Source organism: Caloenas nicobarica, chromosome 1, assembly GCF_036013445.1.
Source record: "Caloenas nicobarica isolate bCalNic1 chromosome 1, bCalNic1.hap1, whole genome shotgun sequence".
Classification (NCBI taxonomy): Eukaryota; Metazoa; Chordata; class Aves; order Columbiformes; family Columbidae; genus Caloenas; species Caloenas nicobarica.
This window is the reverse complement of record NC_088245.1, coordinates 119,135,287-119,161,280: the sequence shown is the minus strand read 5'-3', so window position 1 is coordinate 119,161,280 and position 25,994 is coordinate 119,135,287. Positions and strand designations below refer to the sequence as shown.

At 41.7% G+C, this 25,994-nt stretch overlaps 1 protein-coding gene across 1 annotated transcript; it reads left to right on the top strand.

Annotated features, from left to right (window-relative positions):
- The first annotated feature begins 388 nt into the window (after positions 1-388).
- RRP1B (ribosomal RNA processing 1B) lies at positions 389-24,775 on the top strand. The gene is made up of 16 exons (XM_065641425.1): positions 389-624; positions 3,708-3,790; positions 4,291-4,348; positions 5,071-5,156; positions 6,190-6,251; positions 8,291-8,420; positions 9,917-9,981; positions 10,532-10,695; positions 11,278-11,372; positions 12,219-12,316; positions 12,820-12,839; positions 13,259-13,384; positions 14,167-14,900; positions 17,847-18,086; positions 19,954-20,020; positions 21,505-24,775. Exons 1-16 carry the CDS (start codon positions 492-494, stop codon positions 21,693-21,695), a joined length of 2,352 nt encoding a protein of 783 aa, XP_065497497.1. The 5' UTR covers positions 389-491; the 3' UTR covers positions 21,696-24,775.
- Positions 24,776-25,994: the final 1,219 nt, after the last annotated feature.

Sequence of the window (25,994 nt, the reverse complement as noted above, 5' to 3'; positions counted from 1 at the left end):
CCTCCGCGGGCGGGATGGGCGGGGCCTGGGGCGGGACGCGCTGCCGGGGTCCGCCCCGCCCGGAGCGGCTGCGGGGCAGCGGGCGGCTGCACGGGGGCGGGCTCGGCGGCGCCCGTGACCGGGCGGCGCTGTGGGGAGCTGGAGAGCGGTCCGGCTGCGGTGTCGCTGGGGCAGGGGCTGGCGGCCCCGAGGGGTGACATGGGGTCCTGGGCCATGGGCGGGTGGGGGAGCCCCGAGGGGGCCCGGGCGGGTCCTTCCCTCGCTCCCTTCTGCCCCGTTGGTACCGATGAGTTTTCAGGCTGTAAGAGACGGGTTTGGGGTGACACCCCCGCACCGGCACCAACCACCCGGCGAGGCGGAGCCGCACCCACACCGCTGCGCCGCCCGCGCCGTGATGACGGCAAAGGCGGGCGACGGGGGCGTCGGTGACGCCATCGGGCGGCGTCTGACTGTGCGCGGCGCGGACGGGCCGGGCGGGCTGCGGACAGGCCATGGCTCCCGCCGCCGTGCAGCCGCCCGAGATACAGTTCGCGCAGCGCTTGGCAGCCAACGAGAAGCGCATCCGGGACCGCGCCCTCAAGAAGCTGCGGGGGTACATCAGCGGCCGGACCCAGCGGCCGGACGGTAGGGCCCGGCTCGGCTGGGCACGGCCCGGCCCGGCCTGGCGCTGCTCGGGCCCGGCGGGGCTGTAGCGGCGGGGACCCGGGTGGGGCCGGTGGCCGGGGCCAGCGGTGGGGGCGCGGGTGGAGCGGCGGCCCCGGCAGGCTGGCGGGGAGAGCGGAAGCACGTGTGGCCGGGAGCCGCTTCCCGCTCCGCGACCCGGCACCGTGCGGCCGCCGCCTGCGGGGTCTGTGGGGACTTATATTAGTTGTGGTGTTGGTTTTTATTCTTGTTGTTATTATTATTATTATTATTGTTATTATTACGTCTGGATTTTATCACAGAAAGTATTCGCCTCGGTGATCCCGCAGGCGTGCACCTCCAGCGGCCGTGAGCGGAGTGGGGACCCTTTGGGATCCGCACCCATAAAGCTCCCCCGCGGGCAGGCCGGGGCTCAGCGCCCGCTCAGGGGGCGGGAGGGCTCGGGGAGGCCCGGGGCGGGGCGGGTCTTGCTGGCAACATCACCATTGCCGGCATCGGAGCCGTGTGGCTCCCGCGCTCCTTCCCAGGAACAGGACGTAAAGGCAACTGAGCTGCCCCAGGCCGAGTGCAGCCCGACGTATGGAACATATAGTTTTATTTTCTGCTGTGGTGCATGGTGAGGTGGTAGCTGCCTGTTTCCGTGGCTGATGTTCAAGAGCATTGGACGGAATTAAGGAAAGCTTAGGAGTGTTTCATTACTGGCATAATTGCAGTCGATTCTCACATTATCTGGGTTACCTGTTACCTCCACATTCATAGTATCAAAAGCTTTTTTTTTCAACGAGGTATATTATCCCAGATGGAGCTGTGTACTGCTGCCTTAGAACCAGGAGTCCAGTGCATGGGCACTTCAGTGGTGTCCCTGGACACAGCTGTGTTTAGCCATGCCAGTCTGAAGGTGCCTCCTTTGCACCCTCCTCATGGATGCAGGTTATAGGAGGCTTACGAGGTCAGTCGTAGCACTGTGTGAATGCACGGATCCAGCTCGGGAAACCTTCCTGTTGGAGTCATAAGGAGCACGGCACAGAGATGCCCAAGAGATTCTGTGATGATTCTGGACTGCTTTTTCCAGCACGCTGTTTCGCAACCTGGACACAACTCAGGAGGGAAACTGGTCATGAGCATTTGCAGAGCACTGTGTGTGACCTAGTAAACCTTCCGTCAGCATTTGGGAAACTGGTACTGAGCTTTATGCATACACACCCCTTTGGCTTTGAGGAAGCCAGCCTAGACCTGGCACCCCAAGAGCTAAACTGAGACTGGAACACTAGTTTAACTTGAGTTAATTCCTTGAAAAGAGGCTGGGGAATAGATGTTGTTTCTTCCCTTTACCCTCTTCTCTTTCCAAATAGTATTTGACCCATTAGCCATGTTTGACAGAAGGAAGACCACATAAGAACAGCCTTACAGGGTCAGGCCAGAGAGCCAAATAGCCCATTATCCCATTTCTGACAGTTACCATAGATCTAGGGATTGCCTGGGGACTAGTAAGAGCAAGTGAGTGTACACTGTATTCCTCCCAAGTACTTTCTGAGCCTCCAGCTGTTTTTAACTCTGGAGACTTCCTGAGCTGAACGTGGCTTCTGTGTGTTCAGGAGTGCTCTGTGCATCTCATTGCTAAGTGCAGATTCCTTTAAGTTTGTGGAAGTAGCCTGCCAAATGGACAGGAGTCCTCTAACTGAGGGAAAAGGTGTTAGGAAGCCACCACAGGGAAATTATGAGTTGGGATGTGAACCTTTCGCACATTAAAATCAGCCCGCCGTGAAATGCAAATGGGTAGGAAATAAGGGTGACTAATTTCCAGAGCTCTTAGATGTACTTACTGTTACATACTATTCAAGATAGTAATACTAAAACAAAAGTTATCTTCTTTGGACTTGGAGAGAAAGCGTTATGTTCAGTAGAGATTTAAGTTATTTATTAATTAGCAGTCTTCTATCCATCCAGCGTTCTGAGAGGGTTGCGGCTCATACGTTAGATAACCCAGCTAGATACCCTACCTTGAATAGCTGAGAACATGCTAACTTTTGAAAGAGGTTCACCTCACACCTCAGTCACATGTTTCACAGGTAGGCAGGACTGCTCGGCATGGTCAGTGCGAAGGCTGAATTACACGTCATGCTGAACTTTTCGTTTTCAACAAGAAGTTAAACTCCACAGAGTTTGGCTTATGCAGAAACCTAGAGTTGAACCCTGTTATGGTGGCTGGCATGTGTAATTTCCGTAACAATCTCTACCACATGCCATGGCTTGAAATTAAAAAAAAGCGAAACAAAACTGAAATTTCCTCTGAAAGGGATCAGCAGCCCCAGTTGAACAGTCTGAGCTCTACTGGGCTTTACCTACAGGCACAGAACTACTGACTCTCTGAAGTTGTGTGTGCAGATGAACTTGGATGAGCACAGTATTCCTTGGAAGTGGTCCTTTTTTTTTCTTGTTAATTCATTCTTAAAATCTGCACATTGAAAGAGAAGAAGAGCATACTGTACTGGGCTAATAATAGCAGGATATCTTTATGGAGACAATTGGTAAATGAATTGGTGAAAAAATAGTAAATAAAAGTAACTTTTATTAGAAGAGGAAATATTGCTGCGTGGTTTTCTATCTGATGGAGCTGCACTTATTTGGGCGCAGATCTGTAAAGGATTTATGTCATTTCCTCTAAATGAGCTCCTGTGGATCTGGTCCTTGGAGATTGTCTAGAACAAGAAAAATCATGACAGTTTTACTGATAGTAATGTCAGAACAGCATAACTCCCAAATAGAAATACTAACAAGGCTTGCATTAAAGTAGCGTGTCTTCAGTGAGTGCTTGTAACATTACTAATCCAAGCTCCCACACTGTACATACGGACAGAGTTACAATCGAAGCCCTAAAACCAAAATCTTTTTCAAGGTAGCTTTAAGGTAAAGAAGGCCTTCAGTTTCGCATGCTGTGGTTGCTAATACAATAGATTCAGGTTTTAAGACAAAGCAGAAAGCAGGGAACAGAGGGAACTGCATGAAAACATTTTGGTGGAAATGTGGGATTTTTCATTTTTGTTCATACAATTTCTGTTCTGCAGGTGGCTTCAGCCAGGAAGAACTGCTAAAAATATGGAAGGGCCTGTTCTATTGTATGTGGATGCAGGATAAACCTCTGCTACAGGTATAGTAACTGATTTTATATTTGCTTCAGTGGGTCTCTTCTAAAATATACTATAGAGACATACTAATTTAGAATACTGAAAATTACCATAGTGAGTTTTGCTCACCTTTTTTTCCCCTTCCCCTGCTGCCCATATGTGGCATGTGCAAGAGAGGTGACTAACTTGATCTTCACCAGATGAACAGAAGCCTAAATGGCATCATTTTTGGAGTCACCCTCTGAATGGGATTTTTCTCCTAATTTCATTTTGTCTGCTGTTAAAAGTATGATTTGTGTAGAGGTCTGGTGAAGTGAACAGAGCTTCATACCCTTGAATCTTCTCTTACAACTGATCTAATCCAAATGGAAGGATAACTATAGTACTAAAGCAGCTGTTAAGACAATATTTTTATTTTTGAGGGAAGCTTCATGCTATTCATACTTTTTGCTGTTTTCTGGTTGCATGTTTAGTGAAGAGATCAAGCACTGAAACATACTATACTAACTATATTTACTTTTAGGAGGAACTTGCAAACAATATCTCACAGCTTATCCATGTGATTCAGAATATCGAGGCTCGTAAGTACTATTTTGTTATCAAATGCTTTGTAAGGTACTTTCATCTTTGGTGATTTTGAGACCACCATCACAGTGCCAGAATAGAAAGAGCTAGATAGGTGTGCTGCTTTGCGTTTTTTCTTTGCTTTTTGTCCAACTGGTGTGTGTGATGGCACTAAGGAAAGCATGAGATGTGGTTTGTTTCTGCTTGTCACAGGGGAAGGGTTGTACCTCCAGTGTGATAAAGGTGAGACTTTGCAGGGTGGGTAGCAAAGCAAACTTGTCGCCGCCTTTGTTGTTCTGCATAGACTTACTTGTATTGTGTATTTCCTACTCAAAACCAACCTTGTTTCGTGAGCTGTTGTTAAGCACCTAGTATTCAAAATGCACTTGAAATACAGTGCTCAGTCAACACCAGAACTTGCATGGGCAGAAATGAGTGCAGAATGGATATTTTGCTCTAACTTGTGTGTATATAACACAAAATAGATACAAAGCTGTCCCTGTAATTGCACTTGTCTTTAAAAGTAGCTGAGTGCCTTTTCTTTTGTTCTGAAGTTTCATTGACTTATCCTTGTGCCTATCTCAAGCATGTCTTCCCATAGCTCAATCCCTGCCACTAGGCAAATCCCTACCAAAATGCGTTCCTTTCTCACATTGACATGATTTCTTGAGATTCTTTTAGGCTAGCAAAACAACCTGTTGGGCCAGACATGCAGATGTGTTTTCTTACTCTCTTACAGGACACCTGTTCATTCAGACATTTTGGCAAACTATGAACCGTGAATGGAATGGGATAGACAACCTCCGCCTTGATAAGTACTATATGGTAATACTAACTTTCTTGTAGATATTTTCTGCAAGAAAAGATGTGGTGGTGGTGTGCTGGAAGGCAGCTTTTTCTACACACGGCTTTATGTATGTTGTAAGAGTAGACAAGTGACTCTTCTTGAAGCATTGCAAGAGATCCTTGTTTTAAAGGCTTTCATTCACCACTGCAAATCTAAAAGCCATTATAGCTTATGTCATGCTGCAAGTGCTTTCTTATTTGCTTTCCTTTATAACATAGTGATGTTTCTCATAGGTTTCTATATGGAATATAAGTACTGTCTCAGAGGACACTGCATCACCATCAGTTATTTAGATCAGACTGTTTAAAGACTTTTTAATGATTGTATAAAGTAGTTGTCACTAGAACCACAACTTTCCACTACTAAAGTATCCACTGTAGTATGTTCAAATATCATAATTCTTTCTATAGGAAACAGTATATTAAAACAAATAGTAAAATCAGCAAGAGAAGAATCTTAAAAACCTACCTTTGTAAATACCAAAAATCACGTTAATCGTCATCTTTGAAAGAAGTTAATTGCGGGCATGTTCACTGCTGGTTTTATCTTCTCAATGTTAGCAGAAACCACGTCTTTCAGTAAGGAAAGTGTTTTGAGCCAGTTTAACGTAGCTATTTTACATATATCTGTCTCCTAGTGCAAGTTTCAAGTAAATTAAATTACTGTACCATCTGTGGTGTTTTGCTGTCTCCAGTTTAAGCTGTGGGTGTTTTAAATTTGGAAGCACTTAATGAAGAAATCAGGGTGATGGAGCAAGAGAAAGCAGTATAGTAGAAACGGTCATGTATTTTTCTGGGCTTAGGATGTGAAAATAGTTTGTCTTTCGAGCTTCACAGCATCCTTCTGTTGCTTGACATGATAGTCAAGTCTCTGGAGATATTCATATGAGGAATATGGCCACCTTTTTGTGCTACAAAGAGCTTTACTAAGAAGTTTATTCATGTTACAGTCACAGTAACTCCTTTATCTGTTTTCATGAACAACATGTATAACAAGTTTTGTACTTTGCAGCTAATGCGTATGATTTTGAGGCAATCCTTTGAAGTGCTGAAAAGAAATGAATGGGATGAAAGGTGAGCAGATTATAAAGAATTTGCCCCATTTACCTTTATCAAATGCATTTTCATTTAATAGATCCTTTTTCTCCACAAACGGTGCTGTCATGAAGCCTTAACACTAGAGCTTATTTGTTCTTCAGAGCACTTATGATATGTAGCTTAGAAACAAAGTTAGGTGTTACACTTCATTAAGTTAAATGCACACTAACTCTCACATTAACCTGAGCCATTTAGTGCATGTTTCACAGAAAGAGACTTGAGAAAGTAATTGATGTACGCTTGTGCAAAACCTGAACGTAGGAGCTTGTCATGTGGTATTCCAAGTAGTTGTGAAATCTAAGGTTTCCAAATTTATAATGGAGTTTGCTAGATCTGACTGATTTAGCCAGGAGAGCTATCAATGGAGTATCACCTCTGAAGAGATTAGACAAGGAGCCCATCCCAGAAGGGGTTTGGAATAAACTCAGTCTGGTGGCTTGTTACAATAATTGCAGTGATCTTTCTCTGTTTAGAGCTCTTTTGCCACTTCTAAGCTTGCTCTGGGTTTAAACTCATGAAGAGCTCTAAGTCTTTTAATTAAAAGTTCTTGGTAACCTAGTGTTAAGGCTATCCTTTCTCTCTCTTGCCTTCTGAAATGTAGAATGCATACAGGCATGTTTTTGTGGAAACAGAAAAGAAAGCAAAGCTAAAGTACACCACATCCCCTCTGTTCTACCTTAATTTTGCCTTGGGCAAAAGCCCACAGATGAAGAGATGAAAATGCTCCTTGACAGTGACAGAGAGTGTGGGAGGAGGTGTGATAAAGCCAAAGCCCTTATTTTCCACGCACCTTCCCATGGCAGAGACGTGGTCACCCAAACATCTCTGACAAGGTTTCTTAGGGCTTTGCCTCCCTTTTTCCAGCTTCACTGGAAGGATGGCCAGGAAGGCCCTGCCCCACCAGAGGAGGCAATGTGGGAAGAGAAGATCGTGATTCCTTTCTTTGCAGAGTGAGGGAGCTCAGGAGCTGCCTTTCCCTCCCAGGTGGAGCCTAGAAGCTGCCTAGCATGTGTTCCATTTCTCTTTTTTTGAAAATGCTTTTGAAGAAAGGCGTATTAAAAGTAAAACCGAAATAATCTTAATGGTTTCAGAATGCTTTAAAATTCTCTTTGGAACTGGAAACGTTTGTTCTGGGCAAAACTGCAGGAGATCCTACAGAATGCCAGGGGAGAAAGTGTGGAATATATAAAGATTCACTTTCCTGAAAGATACCTAGGATAGGCCTCAGAGAAAAAAAAAATTAAAATAATTTTTAAAATTAGGTCCCAAGTGCTACTTAGATGCAGCAATGACAGCCTGTCTCTCTGAGCCATGTCAGTCCAGCAGTATTTGTTAGTACTCCAGAAGTCAGTAACTGAATGGAGCCACAGTCCTACTTGTACACAGCCCAGTCACTTGTGGCTTGAGCTATTGGGATAATGATTTTTTTGTGCCTGGCTTAGCCCTCAGTCTGTTCTTCATTGTAATTGTTTTGCTACAAGGGATAGCGGATAGCATGCTTTAATGAAGGCAAAGTCTGCACAGTTGAAATGAGTTTGAGAAGGATCAGTATCGCATTTCATCCTCGGGTGTGCACCAAAATGAAAATCATCTCATAAAAGAGTATGAGGTGTTGTCCATCAAGGATGAATGAATGTGACAGCTGTGTCTTTGGAATGCCCAGCTCAAATGTCCCTCCTCCTACCCATCAATCATATAGCATAATAAACTTTAGTCCAAATTAAGGTATGAGTTTTAAAACAGTGATTTTTCACTGTAGCAAACTGCGTTGAGTGGATTGTCTGATGCTACAAAATAATCTAGGCTGTAAGTAGTTCTGATTATGGATGGATTTTTTTTTTAAAGTTTCCTTTAAGATATGAAAATTGGTCACTGGATTTGTTTCTTATGAGTCTTGGACAGCCGTCTTAAAGAACTGTTAAAACTGTGAATGACTGGAGTTTGTTTTCAAAGCAAATAGAACATGAGCAATTGAATATTAATAACTTGTTCTTTTTTTCCTCTTTATTTTTCAGTCTGATTGAACTATTCCTGCAGCTACAAATTAAAGAAATTATGGACCCAGAGAGCGGTGCTCCTGTTGGGATAAAGTTACATTTCATTGATATCTATCTGGATGAATTGGCTAAAGTTGGTGCAAAGGAGGTTAGAAAATACATTGTAGTTTTCTTCCCGATTAAAGTTAACTGTAGCACACAGCATTTTAGAAGAAATATAATTTTTATGTATTATGTATGTTTTAACAATTTTAAATTAACACAGCAATATTGAATAAGTGTGAAGAAAGTGGCTTATTACAATTTATGCTTTTACTTTTGTTCATGTCTTCGTGTAGACAATTAGTAGTTCCTGAGTGCTGGTATACTGCTCCAAATTGAAGTTGGAATTAGTGATACAAAAGTTACAGGATTCTCATTTGTTTGTTTCAACAGAAAGGACTTGACATCTTTTTTCCTTGCGTGAACATGTTTTCCAGTCTTTGCTTTTGCACAAACTGACATAAAGCCTTCTCTTGGCTGACTGTATGACACCTAAATAGAGGGAGACTGAGCTTTCAGAGTTGTCCATTACTTGCTTCTTGTCAGTTTCAAACCTTGTTGGCTGCTCATTGAGCAAGTTACCCTCTGCGTCCAGTTGTTCGTTTTGTTGATGACATGTCTCTCTCTGCTCTTTATCCCTGTTTCTCTTGTCCTTAATTTTGGTTGATGTGACCGCGATGCAGAGTTTTGCAGGCACTGAAAGCCGCTACTGCAGCTGTCACTGCTGAACTTCTTCCAAAGAGTCCATCTCCTGTTGCTCCGTGGGGGCGAGCTGCTCGCTGCCCTGTGCCCTACTCCAGCCTTCTGCTCATTTACCTCCTCTCGTTTCTGGCATCATCGCAGTGGGTGAAACTGTTCGCAGTTTTCCATTTGCGTTCTTTGCAGTCAGTATTGAAAGTGACCCTGCCTACAGCTTTTGTGGTTCTGGGTTGTGGAGCGTGAGAGAGAAGGCGTCTGCACAAAAGAAGTGCCTGCACTTGGAGCCCAAATAATTTCTGCAGCTCCGCAGTCACAAAACTGTGGCTAAGCCACACACAGGAAGCATGGGGAATTAGTCTCCTAGACTATTTGAAATTGCAGACGATGCTCATAAATTGAACTTAGGGAAGGTTTTTTATCCTTAGTGCTACTGTAGCTGATAGTGTTTTGGTCCAAGCAGTCCAGCTAAGGGAAACTCAGATCTTACTCATGTCTGCTACAGACCTTCTTTGTGAAACTACACAAAATTATTTAAGTTTTCTCTACCTCTTGTTTCCATATCTGAAATAAGAAGGTTTGTTATGTTTCTGTACTCAGTAGATTAAAGTCTGCAAGGCAGTCAACATTTTTATAATTCTTCCAGAGAATATCTGGAAGTTGGTGGTACCAGTGGTAACAAAAAGTCACTAGATTCTCCTGTCAGTTGGAACCAGATAATATGCTGAAAGATTTACCTTAACTTCTTTAAGAAGATCCCGCTACACAAAATATTCAAATAATTTGATTGTACACTGTCTTGTTTTTAACAAAACCAGGACATCATTGCCCTGCAATCAAACCTTAACATACACATATACAACATTTACTATACTAATTATTTTTTCTTTCTTTCTAATTATACAGCTCACAGCAGACCAGAATCTCAAGTTCATTGAACCTTTCTGCAAAATTGCTGCCAATTCAAAGGAGTAAGTTTAATGAAAGGATACATATTTTTTAAGAACTAAGTAATTCTGTGTATACTGCTCCACATGGTAGTAAATGGATTGAAGAAGAGCCACAGCATAACTTCAGAACATAGAGAAAGAAGGATACTATATTAATGATGTGCACAGTCATTTGAAGATTACTTGTGTTTGTCAAAGCTATAGATAATCTTAATGGATTTATAAGAACTACATCAGCCTCTGTTGCTTGGTTTTGTCTGGTTGTATTTTTTAAACACGTAGAACAGCCACGCTGGGTAGATTCTTTGTTGTTGCAGTGAAATATAGAGCAGCATATAAACACAGTGACATTTAAGGGGGGAACACTGGCAGGACACTGTTTGGATTAAAAGACTGCTGTCCGGGAAGTAACAGGTTCACTTGCCTCATCTGGAGAGCTAGATGCTCTTCCGAGATCTTCTTTCTTATCCATTTTCCCTATTTTCCTCAAATTTCCATTTTTTTATTGTGAGAGGGGAGAGTGTGCATGCTTCTGCCTTTCAACTCTCATCCCTGCTCTCTTGTAACACAGTCGAAGTGTGCTGCATGCCGTTGCCACTGGTATCTTTGAGATCATTGTGGATCAGTCCCCCTATGCCATCGAGGACCTGATGAAAGAACTGGGTAGCAACGGTGATGAGGAGGATGCATCTGAAGAAGACAAAGAGGAAAATGAAGAGGCACTTAAAACCAAAGGTGAGAAGGAAGTTCTAAATGGCCTTGGTAATGCTAGGATTTAAAAATCCGATTCTTAAAAATACATTTCTGCTCTGAACCAGTCAAATACGTGTTGAAGGTATTGTAAGGGTAGTTGCGTTTTCCTCTCTTCCCTTGAGATGCGCTTGAACAAAGTGACTCCAAAACAACACACCACAAAAATCAGTGGTCTCTCTAAAATCAGGCAATATCAGCTTTCTGCAACAGTCCTAGATGATAACCCAGTCTGGCTTTTGGTTCTTGGATGTCCAGAACATTTTTTAAGATTATGAGGTTTTGGCATTCTGTGGGAGTTTTAAATAAAATAATTTTTTTTAAATGGCTGAGCAGGAAGGTTTTCAGTCTGGATATACTGCTCTGGTACAGACCAATTTTTTAAAAGGCACTCAGATAATGCCATAGTTGTGTATTGCATAATGGTGACATAATGTGGTTAAATCAGTCCAGGCTCACAAGAGAGCATGAAGAAAAATGCACCTGATCTTCCGTCTTTCAGAGTAGTGCATGCTGTCTCAGTTTTTACAAACTAGACATTAATATTCAGTCTTCTTTATTTAATAGGAGACAGATGTTTGTCAAGAAAATCAGTACAGAGCTCTGAAGAAACAGAAGATGGTTATGAAAATTCTGATGATGGTATCGGGACTGTTCTTCAGGTTTGTGGCTTGCTTGCTTTGCTATTGTACTCCCTCTCTGTTTTCTTTTTTCGTGTCCCTTTCAAGACATACGGAAGTAAAGGGTGTTAGTTGCAGAAACATGTTACAAAATTTTAGTCCCTTCTGCTTTAATGTAAGGTGGTATTTATGTAGTATGTACACAATAAGTAGTTTATAAGAAAAGAAATCCTTATCTAAATTCTGAATTCTGCGTTCTTCTCTCTCATACCTTTTTTTTTTCTGCTCCTCCCTTCCTGTTTCAAGAGTTCAAAAATATGTGGCAAAAGCCAAGTCACTGTGGGTGGTGAAGCTGCCAGCATAAATTTCATTGGTGAAAAGAAGAAAAGTAATAGATGATGGGATACATAGGAGAGAGGGTAACATTGCAATTTGGGGGTTTTTTACATGCACTTCCAGTGCAGTGTAGTGTGTTTGACAGGTCCACTAATGAAACACACGCACAGGCAGGCAGACATGCTTCAGGCATCTGTGGCTTTTAAGCAAGAATTAGGACATGACACACTTTAAATCTGATACTTAGCTAAATATTTGTGTGAGTTTTGATTTGGTTGGCTTCTCTCTTGAGTAAGAATTAAGGTTAGAGATGTTCGAGAAAGTGATAATGAGTTCAGCTGTTCTGTTAGTGAAGCAACCATCTGTAAAAGTCACTGTACATGTGTGAAGAGGGTATAAATTTCAACAGAGGAAAAAATACTTTGGGTTTAAAGGAAGTGGCTGTTTAAAGGATGTGTATGCTACTTGAAGTGTTGATAATGTGAGTTGCGTTAGGTTATCTTGCATGAATAAGCTGACTAAGAAGAGCCATATCATACTTTCCTCCAACAGTTTGATTATAAGGCTGTTGCTGACAAACTCTTTGAATTGGCAAGCAAGAAAAATGCACCTTCCCTTAACAGAAAGCGTCTGTACAAGCTGGTCAAAAAGTGAGTTCTGTTGAAATACGCCTTGCATGTGCCACCTTGTCCTAAACAACTTTGCTTTCTCTCCACCTTCGCTTGTCCTGGCGACAATATCGCAAGAGCAGGCTTGTCTCACAGCCCTGGGTAATGTGCATAAGGTGCCTGAAGCCTGTGCTACTGTTGCTCATTGGTAGGAGACAACCACAGCTGGCCAAGGGGTATCCGCACTGGGTGGGTTTGTACTGCAGGATGTGACATTAGATTCTGTGTGATGCTAGTTACAAACGTGGGAGAAGTGTTAAATTGCCATTTTCTCAATAGTTCCAGTGATTTGGTTTGAGTTTTTGGATTTCTGAGGCAGATCTCTTCTGGAATTAGCTCTTTGTAACGTCCTGTGCAAAATATGTTGTTTCTATTTTTACAAAACCATAATAGGTACAGTGACACTATGCTGCTAGTGTTATTATTGGTACTAAACCAGTAATGCTGTTTTGTTTTTTCTTCTCTCTCTTCCTCCCCACCTCCAGGTTCCAGGACTTAGCAGAAGGTAAGGACTGAACAGCAGACAGAGACAGTAATTTCTTTCTTTTAAAGGATATATAATGTTCCTGTACAATGTGTATTGCAAATCTTTTTTTTTTTTTCTTCTTTTTTTTAATGCAAATCTCAAGAACATTGTTTTGAGGGTTTTATGAGGGTTTTTTTAAAATCTCATTAAGATATTACACTTTTTTGGTGAGATGGCAAAATCCTCTTCACAATTTGAGCAACCTCGTACTTGGTCCTTAAATGAAAGATTACTATTTTTACTTAAATAGTAATCACTCGTATGATTTTCTTTTGGGTTTAGTGGGGAATGAGGAGTTGATTTTCTTTCCGTGGGAGTTATGCTGCATATGAACAGCATAACTGTTAATAGAAATAGAACTGTTAGTTTTCAGATACCTTATCCTTCCTCCTCAACAGGAATCTTCCCTCAAGATTTTCCTGAAGATGTTTCTACAGATGAAGATGACGATGAATTCAGCAGAGGAAGGCGAAAGAAAAAAGCTGTCAAGCCATGGGAGAAAAACAAGTTGGAAAAAGTAAAAGGTAAGGCAACACCAACCTTTGGAAGAGAGACAATCTGCAGTCACTTGTGTAATTTAAAAGTATCAGCCACAAGCAGTTCTGAAGAAGGCAAACCTTTTGCTCAGGATGTACTGATTTGTGTCATGTTGTGATGAAGGTTAAATGTGAAAGTGGTGGGAATTTTATTACCAATTTTGAAGCAATTATCACCTCAAATGTCAATCAAAAGCAGAACTGGAAGCTGCTGTTTGCATTGCTACATTGAGCAGTTCCATTTACTGTAGGAAAACAGAAATATGTCAGTCTTCTTAAAATAGGATGACTGTTAGAATATAAGAATTTTGGGGTGTTTCTGGAAAGGTGAAGAGAGTTACTGAGAACCAGGCACAAGTATCTCTAGCATCACAGCTTATATTGACGTGGCATAAGCCAAATCATACCCAAAAATATCTCACCAAACTACTGAACCCTTGAGCTGCCCTTCTGATGGGCTTAACAGGAGAGCAATAGCAACTTTTTCTAGCAATATTTCTATATAAAATAGAGTTATTACAGGAAATGGCTCAGATGTTAGCAAATTATTAATTAGGCCAGGCATCAGAGGAATGCAGTGTTCTGACCAGCTGTAATAGTAAAACTGTTGTGCCAGCTGATAGCAGGAAAATGGTATGCCTATTTTAAAGAAAATTTAAAAAAAAAAAAAAAAATTAAATTAAAAAAAGGAAAAAGTAGAGTAGAATTCAGTTGTTTGTAATTAGCTTTGTGTTTCACATCTGTGTTATATGGCATTCTTTTGGGGGCAGATTTAGACAATGAACAAGAGATGTCAAGTGCAAAGGACGCACCGGTTCCCCAGAAGAAGAGGAAAAAAAGGAAGAAGAGAGACAGCCTAAGTGCTGATTCTGGAACAGCTGATGGAAATTCTGAGGAGGGAGTAGCTGAAACATCTGGATCTAATATTTTTAGCCAGAGAAAGGTGCCAGAAAATAACAAGGAAAGGAAGAAAAAGAAATTGCTAGTAAATGAGGCAAATGAGACCACAAATGTAGCAACTGACACCAGAGAAAATCACAGTATCTCTGCGCAAAACAGTCTGAGAGACACAGTACAGAGCAAAAAGAGTCAGTTGAAGAAAACTATTCCCGAAGTGCAAAATGTTCCTGTAAAACCAGCGTGTCAGAATGGATCAGCTAATGCCAGTGAGGCAGAGGGTGTCAGCCCTTCTGTCACACCCTTAACTCCTAAGGCTGTGAAAAAGCAGCAGAAAGCAGGGGCTATCCTGGTGAACGGGGCTACCCTTTTGCAGCGAGCTGACCTGAAATCCACCAAGGAGGGATTGCTGGGGACCCTGTCAGGAGATGCAGGCTCCAGAAAGGTCAAATTGAAGACAAAGACAAAGCTGGTTGGTTTGGAAGCGATGAAAGTCTCCAGCCAGAAAGCAGCAATCTTGAAAAAGAAGAGAAAAATAAAAGAGGTGCTAAACTCTGTCGAAGCTAGTGGAGTTCTGGAGACTGCCTGCAAGAAAAGCAAGAAGGGGGTATGTATATCTCATTCTTTTCTCTGCCTTCTTCATGAACTGCCAGGCTCATTTTCAAATTGGCTTTCGCTTTCCGAGTGCAGAGCTTCATGGGCAGGCTGTGTGCGAATGTCATCGTGCATTGCCACCAAAAAGAGCTCAGTTCCCCAGAAATCCACAACCACTGCCACAGTCTTGAGCCCTCCTGTGCAACGGCACTAAAGCCTGTGCCAGCTATTCAGCTGAAAGAACACATCTAGCTGAAAATTGGGTTGTTGTTTTTTTTTTCGGGTTGTCTTTTTTTTCTTTTTTTTTTTTTTTTTTTCTTTTTGGTATCCCTGGGTTAATTATTCTTTTGCACTGGTTCTCTGTTTGAGCTCACAGCATATTGACAAAGGGCATATTTTGGCAAAAGGATGAGAATAGAAGAATGGAACACCCCTTTTCCAGCAGCACATGCTTAGATTAGTATAAGCTCCTTGTGAAATTGCCCACAACAATTCCAATAGTGGCTTCTTTTGCTAGCTCAGCTCTTCATCTTAAACAAATTGTTAGTGCTGTATGGCGCAAGACCAAACAGAGAATATGACACTGAGACCTTCAACGTCATCAATGGCTGTATGATCACATTTATGAATGGTCCAGTTTCTTATGAAGATAATACCTTTTTATTTTTTTCACTACCAAGGTCTGATTGTATTCTTCTTCAATAATGTATGTCTTGCAGTTTGGGAACAAGCTAGGGTTTTTTTTTTTCCCCTCTCTACCTCCCACCCCCATTTTCTTCTTGGCAATAAGTAGAATAGCATTGATTTTGCTCAGCAATTTGAGAGTCAAGCATTTTGCACTGTATATTTTTGGTAGTGTGGCTATGAGAGACAGTGCAGGGGTTCTTCCCTCTCCTGCCACTGAAATTGTTTTAATTGCTCATTTCCTGTGCGTATATTCACCTTAACACATTTAGGGGTGCAATTATATTCTTGGAAGTCTCTCTTTGGTAGAAAGAAAATTCATAAAGCATAAATGAGATTCAGAATACAAAACAACTCCATCTTCCTCTGACTAAAAAGTGCATGTTACTGGCCTGTCAGCTCGCTTCTGTTTTGACTTAAGTTTAAAACTCTATGATTAGTTTAGTAGTGCAGTCCCATATTTGAACTTGGTATAACCACTCAGTCCTTCAAGGGAGAAAAAGTGCATTTTGAAACGTTGCTTAAGTAGTATTAAAATAGCTTTGACATTTTCTGGTTTTTGATTGTAAAGTACTGAGAAGGAAGAACCAAAATGTTTCTCTCTTCTCAATGTGCAGACTGCATTTTTGTCACTGCGAGGCTTCCAAAGTAGGAACCGTTGGCTTTGTCTCCTGTTGCCTAAATATTCCCTGTTGCATACCTCCTCCTTCTTTCCCTATAAGAGCTTAGTTTCGAATAAAATATGATCGTGCCACCCCCATCTCCGTTTGTAAAACTTTGCTGCAAACGAGCAACAGGTTCAAAGACTCATGGTAGATTCAAGACAAAGTTCCTGCAAGCTTCATGGAAATGAGTTGGTGGCCCAAATTAGCGTAGCCCCTGAGGGACGGGGACGGGCAGCAATGTGAGCCCAGCACTTGCCTGCTGGCTGCCTGGCCAGGCCGTGCACAGGCTAGCGGGCCACTCTTCCCGTGTGTAATTCAAAAAAAATGACAGCATTTGCTGTTTCTTGCCCAGTCAAGATCACTGTGTCTGTATGTGTGTGTTGAGTGGGAGCAAGGGATAGAAATGAGGAAAGAAATTTGGGAGTTGAGTCAGGAGGAGAATCAGAGTATTGGTATAAGAAAGAGGGCAGGGTTAAAGCTAAAATGCACAAATGTGGAGGAAATGAGGCTTCGCTAATTTTGTTTTCATTGCTTGAGAAATAACATCTTATTTCCTGATTTTAGTTACATAATACCGGTCTTGTGCCCAGAAATCATGAGGGGCATGTTTTGAATCTTGATTTCAAAGACAAAGCACACCTTCAAAGAACTAGCTTCAAATATCAAGAGGGAGGAGGAGGGGGAGAATGGGAAAAACCAGACAAGTTCAGCATTATTTCACAATTATCTCTGGAATTCAGAAAGCTAGAAGACTTAGTCTTTTTCACTTTGTTTAAAGCAGAAGTGATTTTCGGAAAGCAAGAGGCCATATCCCCTGGACATTTTCCACAGCATGACTACAAACTGCTTTCAGAATTTCACATCTGTAGGTTGATGTGAAGCGTAGCTGAACTTCCCCTCACAATAGTCCGCAGATATCTGGGGCCCATAGACAACAGGTTGGAAAGCTCTGGAGGGCTGCACTCCATTAGTGGCACTGCCAGTACATCTCCTAAGAATTCCCTTGTGCTGGAGAGGATTGCTTTAAATGGCAATCTTCAGCATGAATATGAGGCTGCAAACTAGTAGTAATATGCAATAGCTGGATTTCTGAGAGTATAGACAGACTTCATACTCCACTTTTTTCATTTCTCTAAACTCTCCATCTTAGTGTAAAGCTGGGTTTGTTCATTAGCTGCATATCTTATGCATCCAGAAGTACCACAGAAGAGATTTTGCTTAAGGGCAAGTTAAAAAAAAAACCCAGCACTTGTGTGCAGGAGAGCTGGATCAGTTGTAAGGCAGCCTCATGCACATGAAAAAAACATGTTTGTTGTACTCTGACAGGCCAGACAAATGTATTACAAGTTCTTTGCTTTGCAGTGACCTTCCTATTTCTGTGCAGAGCTTGCCTTAAACTTCTGGTTTCAGTCACGCTAACTGCAAAATTAACTCCTGCAAGTTAACCATGATGAATAGCTTATGTGAGTACCAACTAAGCACTTTCTCAGCTGTGGTGATATTTACAGAAGCCGCGTATGGTAAGCTCTGAGCACTGATCGCTGTACTAGGTAGAGTTAACTACAGTACTTTTGTACTTATGAGCGTTTTTTCCTTTCCCTCCCTTATAGGATAGCAGTGCTGCTCTACCATCATTAAAGAAAAAGAAAGCAAAACCGGGAAGTGATTTCGTAAAATTTGAAAAATCAACTTTACCAAAGCCAGGAAATGATTTCGTAAAATTTGAAAAATCAACTTTACCAAAGCCAGGAAATGATTTTGTAAAATTTGAAAAATCAACTTTACCAAAGCCAGTATTCTTCAGGAAAGCCAGAAGCACCATCTCTTCTACCAGGGCCCCGTCCATGCAGGTACTGCAATCCCACAGCTGGCAGCTGAGTCTGGGCACAGGTCTTTTCCCAAGCTACCTGCCCCAGCAAAGGGCATGACCTCACTCATGCTTGTTGCAGGGGAGTGATTTAGGGTTCTGCTTACTGCAGAACGATGTTTAGGTTTACCAAAGAAAAGAGCGACTTAAAAGAGTTCAGTGGCGGGTTCGCTCTGTTTTACTGAATGGGGGGAAATATGCCAAGCCAAATGCTGCTTACCGTCTCTCCAGGAGCCTGATACCATTCGCAGAGCAAACTTTCAGGCATCTTCATAGGAAAAAAAAAAAATAATGGAGTAGAGTAGGAACGGGCTGGCTCAAGTTGGGTACCTGCACAGGGGTCCAGCTAAGCACAAAAACCATAGATTTTTATATCTTTACAGATCATTCATACCATGATTCAGTCCAATAGCAACATTTCAGATTGGGGTCTTCTTGCTTCTCATTGAATCTTTTTCAATGATCTCGTGCGTGCCTTTGTTTTGTTTCGCTGTAGATATTGTTTATAGTTCATAGCCTTGCAGGTGCTATTTTGTCTGAATAAATCCTTTTCTTCTTGGTGAAGTGCAAAAGAGTCCCCATTCTGCAGATGTCTGTAATGTCTTCACGTCAGCCTTAAGTTGTTTTCCCAGTCAATTCCCATCTTCCCAGCAAAGTGCAAACTAGACCTTATCTTGCAAGTGTTCAGTGTAGTTTGTAGTTGCTTTTGGTAAATATGAGCAGAACTTTACAGCTTAAGATTTCAGCAAATCCAGCTTACTAGGTAACATGAAGCAGAGAGTCTATTAAAAATCACGCAACCTTGTACTTCTAGAGGATTCCATATATTTAGTATGCATTTACTTAAGCTAAATGATTGGTATGAAACTTAAATTGGGCTTACCCACTGACCTGTTAGTAGTAAAACCATCGCCATACAGCCGGTTATTCAGCAGACAGAGCTCACAGTTGCTCACCCAGGCTGTCATATTTATAGAAAAAGGCTGACTTGTAGTCAAATTGCACACAGTGGGAAAGGTCTGCACGAGACTCCCTGCACCCACAAATTATTGGTGCTCAGTGCGCCGTTCTGCTTCCTTGTGCGTTTCCTAACAGGAGTTCTTGACCTGGCTGCAGCTCAGGCCTCTCTCTCCTTTGGAGCCTGGACCAAACTGCTGCTGGTTTGGCTGGGGGGGTGCTGAGGGCAGCCACCACAATGCTGTCGTTTCCACTCTGTTAGTCTAACATGGGCAGATAAAACTGAAATGCGGTTGCATTTCCTGGTAGACAGAATCACACATGGCTCCAGAGTTTCAGAAATTGGGTTGTAGGCATCTTTAAAATCTCTTCTTCCTTCCCCTTTGCTTTCAAAATTACCTTCTTGTTGAAAGGACACCACGCCTAACCTGCTCATTTTGCAAGAAAGCAAAAGCATAAACAGACTTTCAGTCTTGCTAAGGGACTTAGCCTCCATTTCTTCCCATTTCTGGAGGCTGGCAACAGTGCAGGGCTTCCAAAGACTGCCCTCTTTTCTCAGCCTTTTTAACATGTAGTATCTTTGCAAGCCGTCTTTGCACTTTGAGGCCTGAGCGCTATGGGGCCAGTGTATTTAATACACAAATACTTTCTTGTTTGTTGTCGAATTACATAATGACGTTAAGGAGAGTATGTGATTTTTCTACAAATGGAATATGTTTGCTTTTGGCTAGAAAAACAGTGCTGTCTTAGCAGGGGTCAGTGCTAGAGGATTGGGGGAGCTCTAAATCGAATGAAGGAAGTGGGCTGCTTTGTGTCGGTTTTGATGGGATGTAGGTAAAAGAACTCATAGCATTGCCTCGTATTTTATTTCATGTTATTATTTTGCTTTATAGATGAACAAGCTGCAGTCATCCAGCTCCAAAAAAGTCACGTTTGGCTTGAATAAAAACATGACTGCTGGTGAGTCTAATAAATCTCTATGTCTCCACAGCCTCTCTTGTAGCCAAGGCAGGGGGAAGTTGTACACACTCATACATACCTGTACCCTTCACCTCTCTAGAACAAGATGGTTCTGATCCCTTTTACCTCAATATCTGTAAATAGTTTATAAACCATCCTCAGGTTCCTGCCCAGAGGAGATGGTAAAGCTTAGGACGCTCAGCCCAACAGCTAGACTTGCATGATTCCAGGGTGTTGCGTTACTGACTTGCAGATGGAGCCTTACGGATAGAAAACAATGCAGCAGACTGACAAACTCTCCTTCCTGAGCTGCCCGTTCTGCAGGGCAGCTCTTAGGGAAACACGTGCACTGCGGTCGTCATTGCTCACTTCTGTTCACATGACAAAGGTGCTGATATGCTGATGAACTCAGGCTGTATAATTGCGGGAGCAAAATAACGGACTCAACGACAGATCAAGATGATCATAGTTGAAGACACTATTGCTCTAACAAAGTTATATTTATACCTATCTTATTTCCGTACACGCGACACGCTGTTATTTGATTGGATAAACAGTTTGTCCACGAGCTGTTCACGTGCATGGCTACATTGCTGATTGGCTCTTGCTGCTACATCACGCGTCCCCATGTATGGCAGCTGTTCGCATTCTTGCAGTTAACTGCTGCTTGCCAGTTCCTGCTTTTATGCTTGCTCAAGCAGCTTTTGCTGTTTACATCGTGTCCTTGGACTGGGACCTAATCAGCAAGGCTCAGTGGATAGTCCATGAGATTGTTGTAATGTCCTTGTTTGGTCAAGTACGTTGCCACATATAATAGCAAAGTTTCTGTTTTATCTTGGCTGCCTGTGGTTTATTAACAATAGTGAGTAGGTAAATGTGAAGTTCCCTTCTGGATACCACATATAAGCAGACAGTGTTTTCCCTGATAAATAAATGTCTTGCTCCATAGCATAGTTTATTCCATGTATACATTTATCATTTTTTTCTCTCTTTGAGGTGTGCTATAGGCCAAGTTCAAATGGAGAATAGTGGGTTCAGATATATGTCTTTATGTTAATATAACACAGCTGCACAAAGAGAAAAAAAATGACCACCTGCCAGCAGAAGGGGTAACCAAGAGTCTCTAGAGCGGTACTGTTTAACAGAGTAGAGCCACTTCTTACCCATCGTCATCTTTTAAACTGAAGTGTGGTGTTCTCCAGGATAGCTGGAACTCTTGTTTCTGAGGAGTAGGCCTAGAGTCTCCAGTGGTCTGTGAAACCATGGGGAATGCAGCAGACCCCATTCTCAAAGGAACTCTGCTGAGAGATGTGCTTCACCAGCATCTCTCCATTTTTTTGCGAGGTCTTAGGCATCTATTGCTTAGTGACGGACTTAAGGATCTAAGGCAGGCTTCCAGGGTTGGGTAATTCCACGACTGATTGATGGGCCCAGATATTCCAGGATTTGTATTTCTTTAAACTTGTTTGCTTGTTTTTCAACAGAGTTTAAAAAGACTGACAAAAGTATACTAGTGAGCCCAGAAGGACCTTCCCGTGTGGCTTTCAATCCTGAACAGAAACCCCATCATGGGGTGCTGAAGTCACCCACAGGTACCCCAGCAGGAGAGCCTCAAATGAAGAAACCGTTTACTGTATCAGCTAAGAAGAGACCAACTGCTATGGACTTCTTTTAAACCAACAGATGTGGCCTACTTTTGTACAGGACATTTTGCTAACCTAGAATGTTCTCTGGAGGTATTTGGAACGTCTTTATTTTTTTAAGTTAATACAAATTGTATATACAAAATTCTGATTGTGACCCGGGACGTTGCTATTTTGATGCCACTTCAGCTGTATCTTGAAATACTTATTTTGTCTATTTACAGAAAAGAAACAAAATCCGATCTCTGCTCAGGTTTGGTCTACAAAAAGTATGGTTTCTGCCTGTGTCATTCCCAAGAGGCTTGTTCATTTAATTAAGGAATGTTCAGGGTTTGATTGTTCCAGTGATTTTTTTTTTTTTTTTTTTTTTTTGAGCCAGTTTATGAAAACTTATACTTCATGCTGTTAAACTATCTTTCACTGGACAGGACTTAAAATGGAAAAATACAATTTTAAACCTACTAGTTGTTCTTGTATTTTAAAATTTTACCCCATCATTTTTCCTGTGTCACCCTTGACATCATGTTAATTCTTCTGGAAATAATGATTACCTCATGTCTCTGATAGCAGCTGGACTTGGATAGCTGTACAGCTAAAACGCAAGCTTTCCCTGGGATAAAAAATACCCAGCTGCTCAAGTGGTCACTGTTGCAAATAAACCTTCACAGCTGGTTGCCTGCTGAGTTGGGAACAGTCACCACATTATTTTCAGTAATGGAAGTGCCACAGCTGACTTACCCTTGTCATATTGTAGGCTGGCTTCTCTTTACTGTAACTGAAATAATGCAGGTATTCCCCCAGCCCTCACTGTTGTCTTTCGTGAAGGTCTGACAAGACTCCTAGTTTTCTTCTTTAGCAGCTGGCATCACCACATTTTACCAGAACTCAGATCTCATTCAATGAATGAACCTCTAATTGTACTGAAGTGAGCTAGATCGGCGGAGTGCATCTTTGGTTCAGACACACCTCTCTGGAAGCTTTGGTGCCTCAGTACACAGTAAAACTTAGCAGCCCAGACATCTTGGTTTTGGTTTTGATGTAGAACCAGAAGAATTCTTTCTGCAGCATTTCTTTGTGTTAAGTTTTTATTTGGATATTTTATTACTACCGTGCACATTTTTTTTTCTTTGGTAAAGATTGAGGTGTATTTCTGTGAGAGACCAACAATGTATTCTGAGGGGGAACTGTGAGGAAGGGGAGAACAAATGAAAATGAAACATTTTTCAGAACGGTTGGAAGATGTGAAATCTTTGGAAGCGTTGCTTATGTGAATGAGGCAAAGGCTTTGCAGCACATGTCTGTGTTAGAGCTCAGCTTCAAAGCACAACCTGGTTCCAGGGCAAAGCTGTTCATGAAGCTTCCCACCAGTTGCTTTCTATAAGAGAGAGGGTAGGCCTGCTATTATGGTAACTGCTAAACATTCAGCGAGTTCAGCCGGCAAAATTAAATTTTGTGACATAATACATTTGCATACTTCAGTGCTACTTTTTACCATTCTTTTGATGCTGATTGTCCTCTGCCAGATGACCTTCCATAAGCAACTGGATTGAAACTGCTCTTTCGTAGGTCATGTAGAATTTCTTCAGAACACTTGTGTACTTGTAGATTACTGCTTGGTCTCAGTTGCTCAGTTCTAATCTGTGCCAGTTCTTGCACTCAGTTTGTGACAGTCCATGGTTTGTGGTACTGCCATGGAAGTGCTGAAGTCATTTTGCTCTTCTTTTTTCTGATTTAAAGTGAAGGACTGAGTTTCACTTGGTTTTGGTTTAGTTTGTATAGGTTTGACTGGTCAGTAAGAACTCTGGAAAATACATCTGATAAAATTAATAATACTTGCTGTTTGAGCAGTTATTCTTCATTTTTTTTTTTTTAATCTCATTGTATATTAGCATAATGCATTTTTTTGACCAGACGGTGAGTAGGATTTAAGAAAGACCGTTCAATGTGTTGTACTGTTTATCTTGTACTGTGGGTGAGAAGTCTCTTGTGGAATATGCATAAAAGCATTTGTATGTGCATGGTTGTTAACGCATTAGGTTGAAGACACCATGTTCTTCCAAGGATATAGATGCAAACAATCAGTAGGTGGATCTGATGTGCACCAAAAAATCCAGAATGAGGACGCATATGGGTTTGGTTTAGGTTTTATTACTTATAACCTATTAAGCAATGTATTGAAATGTTTGTCTATATCTTTTTATATTGGTTGTGGTTCTGCTGAACCTGTTGCTTGTCCAAGTATTTTGTTGCCCCCAGTGCTAAATGGAGAGGGCAGAAATGGCAGTCGGTTTATCTAAAATTTTAGTGATGTGATTGCTTGTTGGGATTCATGCGTAATCCATCTGTGCCATGAAATTCGTCAAACGTTTTGTAAATATACATATGTAGGGTGTATTGTCTTCAGTGGTGGCTGGAATTTCATCAGGACAACTTAACAAACAAAAACCAAGCACTGTCAATGCAGTTTGATCAGCATTGTTGGGTTAAATTGAATATCTTACCTGAAGTATTTGGATGGTAACAATTCCAATAAATGTTGAAGACAAACAAAATAAGTAAATGTAACATCTGCAATATCCACTGCACAGACACAATAGTACTGTAAGGAGAGATGTATTGATAGGAAAAGAGAAAGGAAAACCAAATCTGACCTGTTTGATATCATGTCCTTGTTTTTTTTCAGTGTTATTCCAACTCCGCAGCTGCCAATCATTCTCTAAATCAAAGTAAGTTAATGTGGCATACCTTTTAAAGGACAGTATTTTGTAATTATTGTCTCTACATTTTTGTTAGGAATCTGATCAACTTTGTACTTCTCAAACTCTAATAGTTTATAATTCTTTATAGCTTCAATAGAACTCAAAAGCACAAAACAAATTCAGCAAGGCAAAAAGTTGAAATTATATTTAAATTATTGGGTATGCAAGATCTTTTCTAGTCAAAGCTATGTGACTTGGAAACCGTCAAATGCCCTTTCTGTTATTTATTTCCTGTGCTTAGACTTAATTATAAGCAGAAAAAATATTCCATGTGTCATTCTCTGTACATTGGCAACAGCATTGTCAGTACAATTACAGTGTCTAAGCATTACATCATTTAGTCTAGGCCAATAAACCATCTTTTTTTGTGGACATTGTATTTTGGTTAAATCTGTAAATTTGGAGGGTGGGAGATGGGAAGGTACCATCTGGGGAGCCACTTGAAAGTACGAAAGAAGTTGTTCTTGCATGCGTGGACGTGCTCTCATTTTATTCTTATTGTATAAATAACCAAAACTGATGAAGACTCAGGCACATCAGAAGTGAGCAGGATTGTGACAGAACACACCGGCTCATACACCTTGAGCTTCTGACCTTTGTAATCGGGCCGTAGGGTAGATACCAGCAGCTGAAAGATTGCTCAGGAGATACAAGAACATCACACATAGTCGTTCCAGAATTAAAATTGGTAATTGAAGTGATAATGTGGCAAGAGGCGTACTTCAAAGGTGGAGTAGTGCAGATGCCAAAGTAGGTAAGAGGTGAACATTCTGAAAGCTTATTTGCTTATTTGTTAGCAGTAGCGTGCCATACGGAATTATGTATATACAGGAATCCCACAGTACTACTGACAGGCCCTGCAACTGCACGGGATCAATTAAAAGGAAAAAGGGCATGTTTTCTTGACAGGCACAGAATTTTCAGAAATGCATAAAACTTTATTCACACAAAGAAAAGTGACCTATCCACAGCAGTGGCACTAGTAAAATTAAAACATAAATCCTCAGGTAAAATGAAAACAGATTTCCTTCAGAACAAAGTCCTGTAAAAGTGCCATTCTTGTTACATGTTTAAAAAAATTCACACATCTTTAGGGATGCCTTCAGTTTCGAGATAGCAGTACGTGCTGACAGTGTTGAAGACCACAGTGGTAGCATACAACCATAAATTAAGTGCTGCATGTGCTTTTATTATACATGGTGTTAGGTGGAAATCCTAATTTGTAGTTGAGCTGTGGGGCCAAGCTATGACTGACTTCTTGTGGTACCTCATGCCACCCTCACGCCACGAAGGGTCTCACTCACTTTGGTAGGGTGCTGTACAGCAAAACTTGTAGTGCCTGCCCTGAACATTCCCCAAGGGCTTGTCCTAAATTTAGTGCCCCTCATGGTTCTTCATGGGATCCATGCGAGCAGGGTGGACCGGGATTGGCATTTCGGTGATCTGTACTGGCTGGCGTTTCCAAGAAAGAAGAAAACATTTGTCTGAGCAACAGTATGCAAGGTAACACAAGCATATTTTACATTTTATTCCTACTATGCAAATCAAGAAGAAATGTAGTGCCTCTTTCAA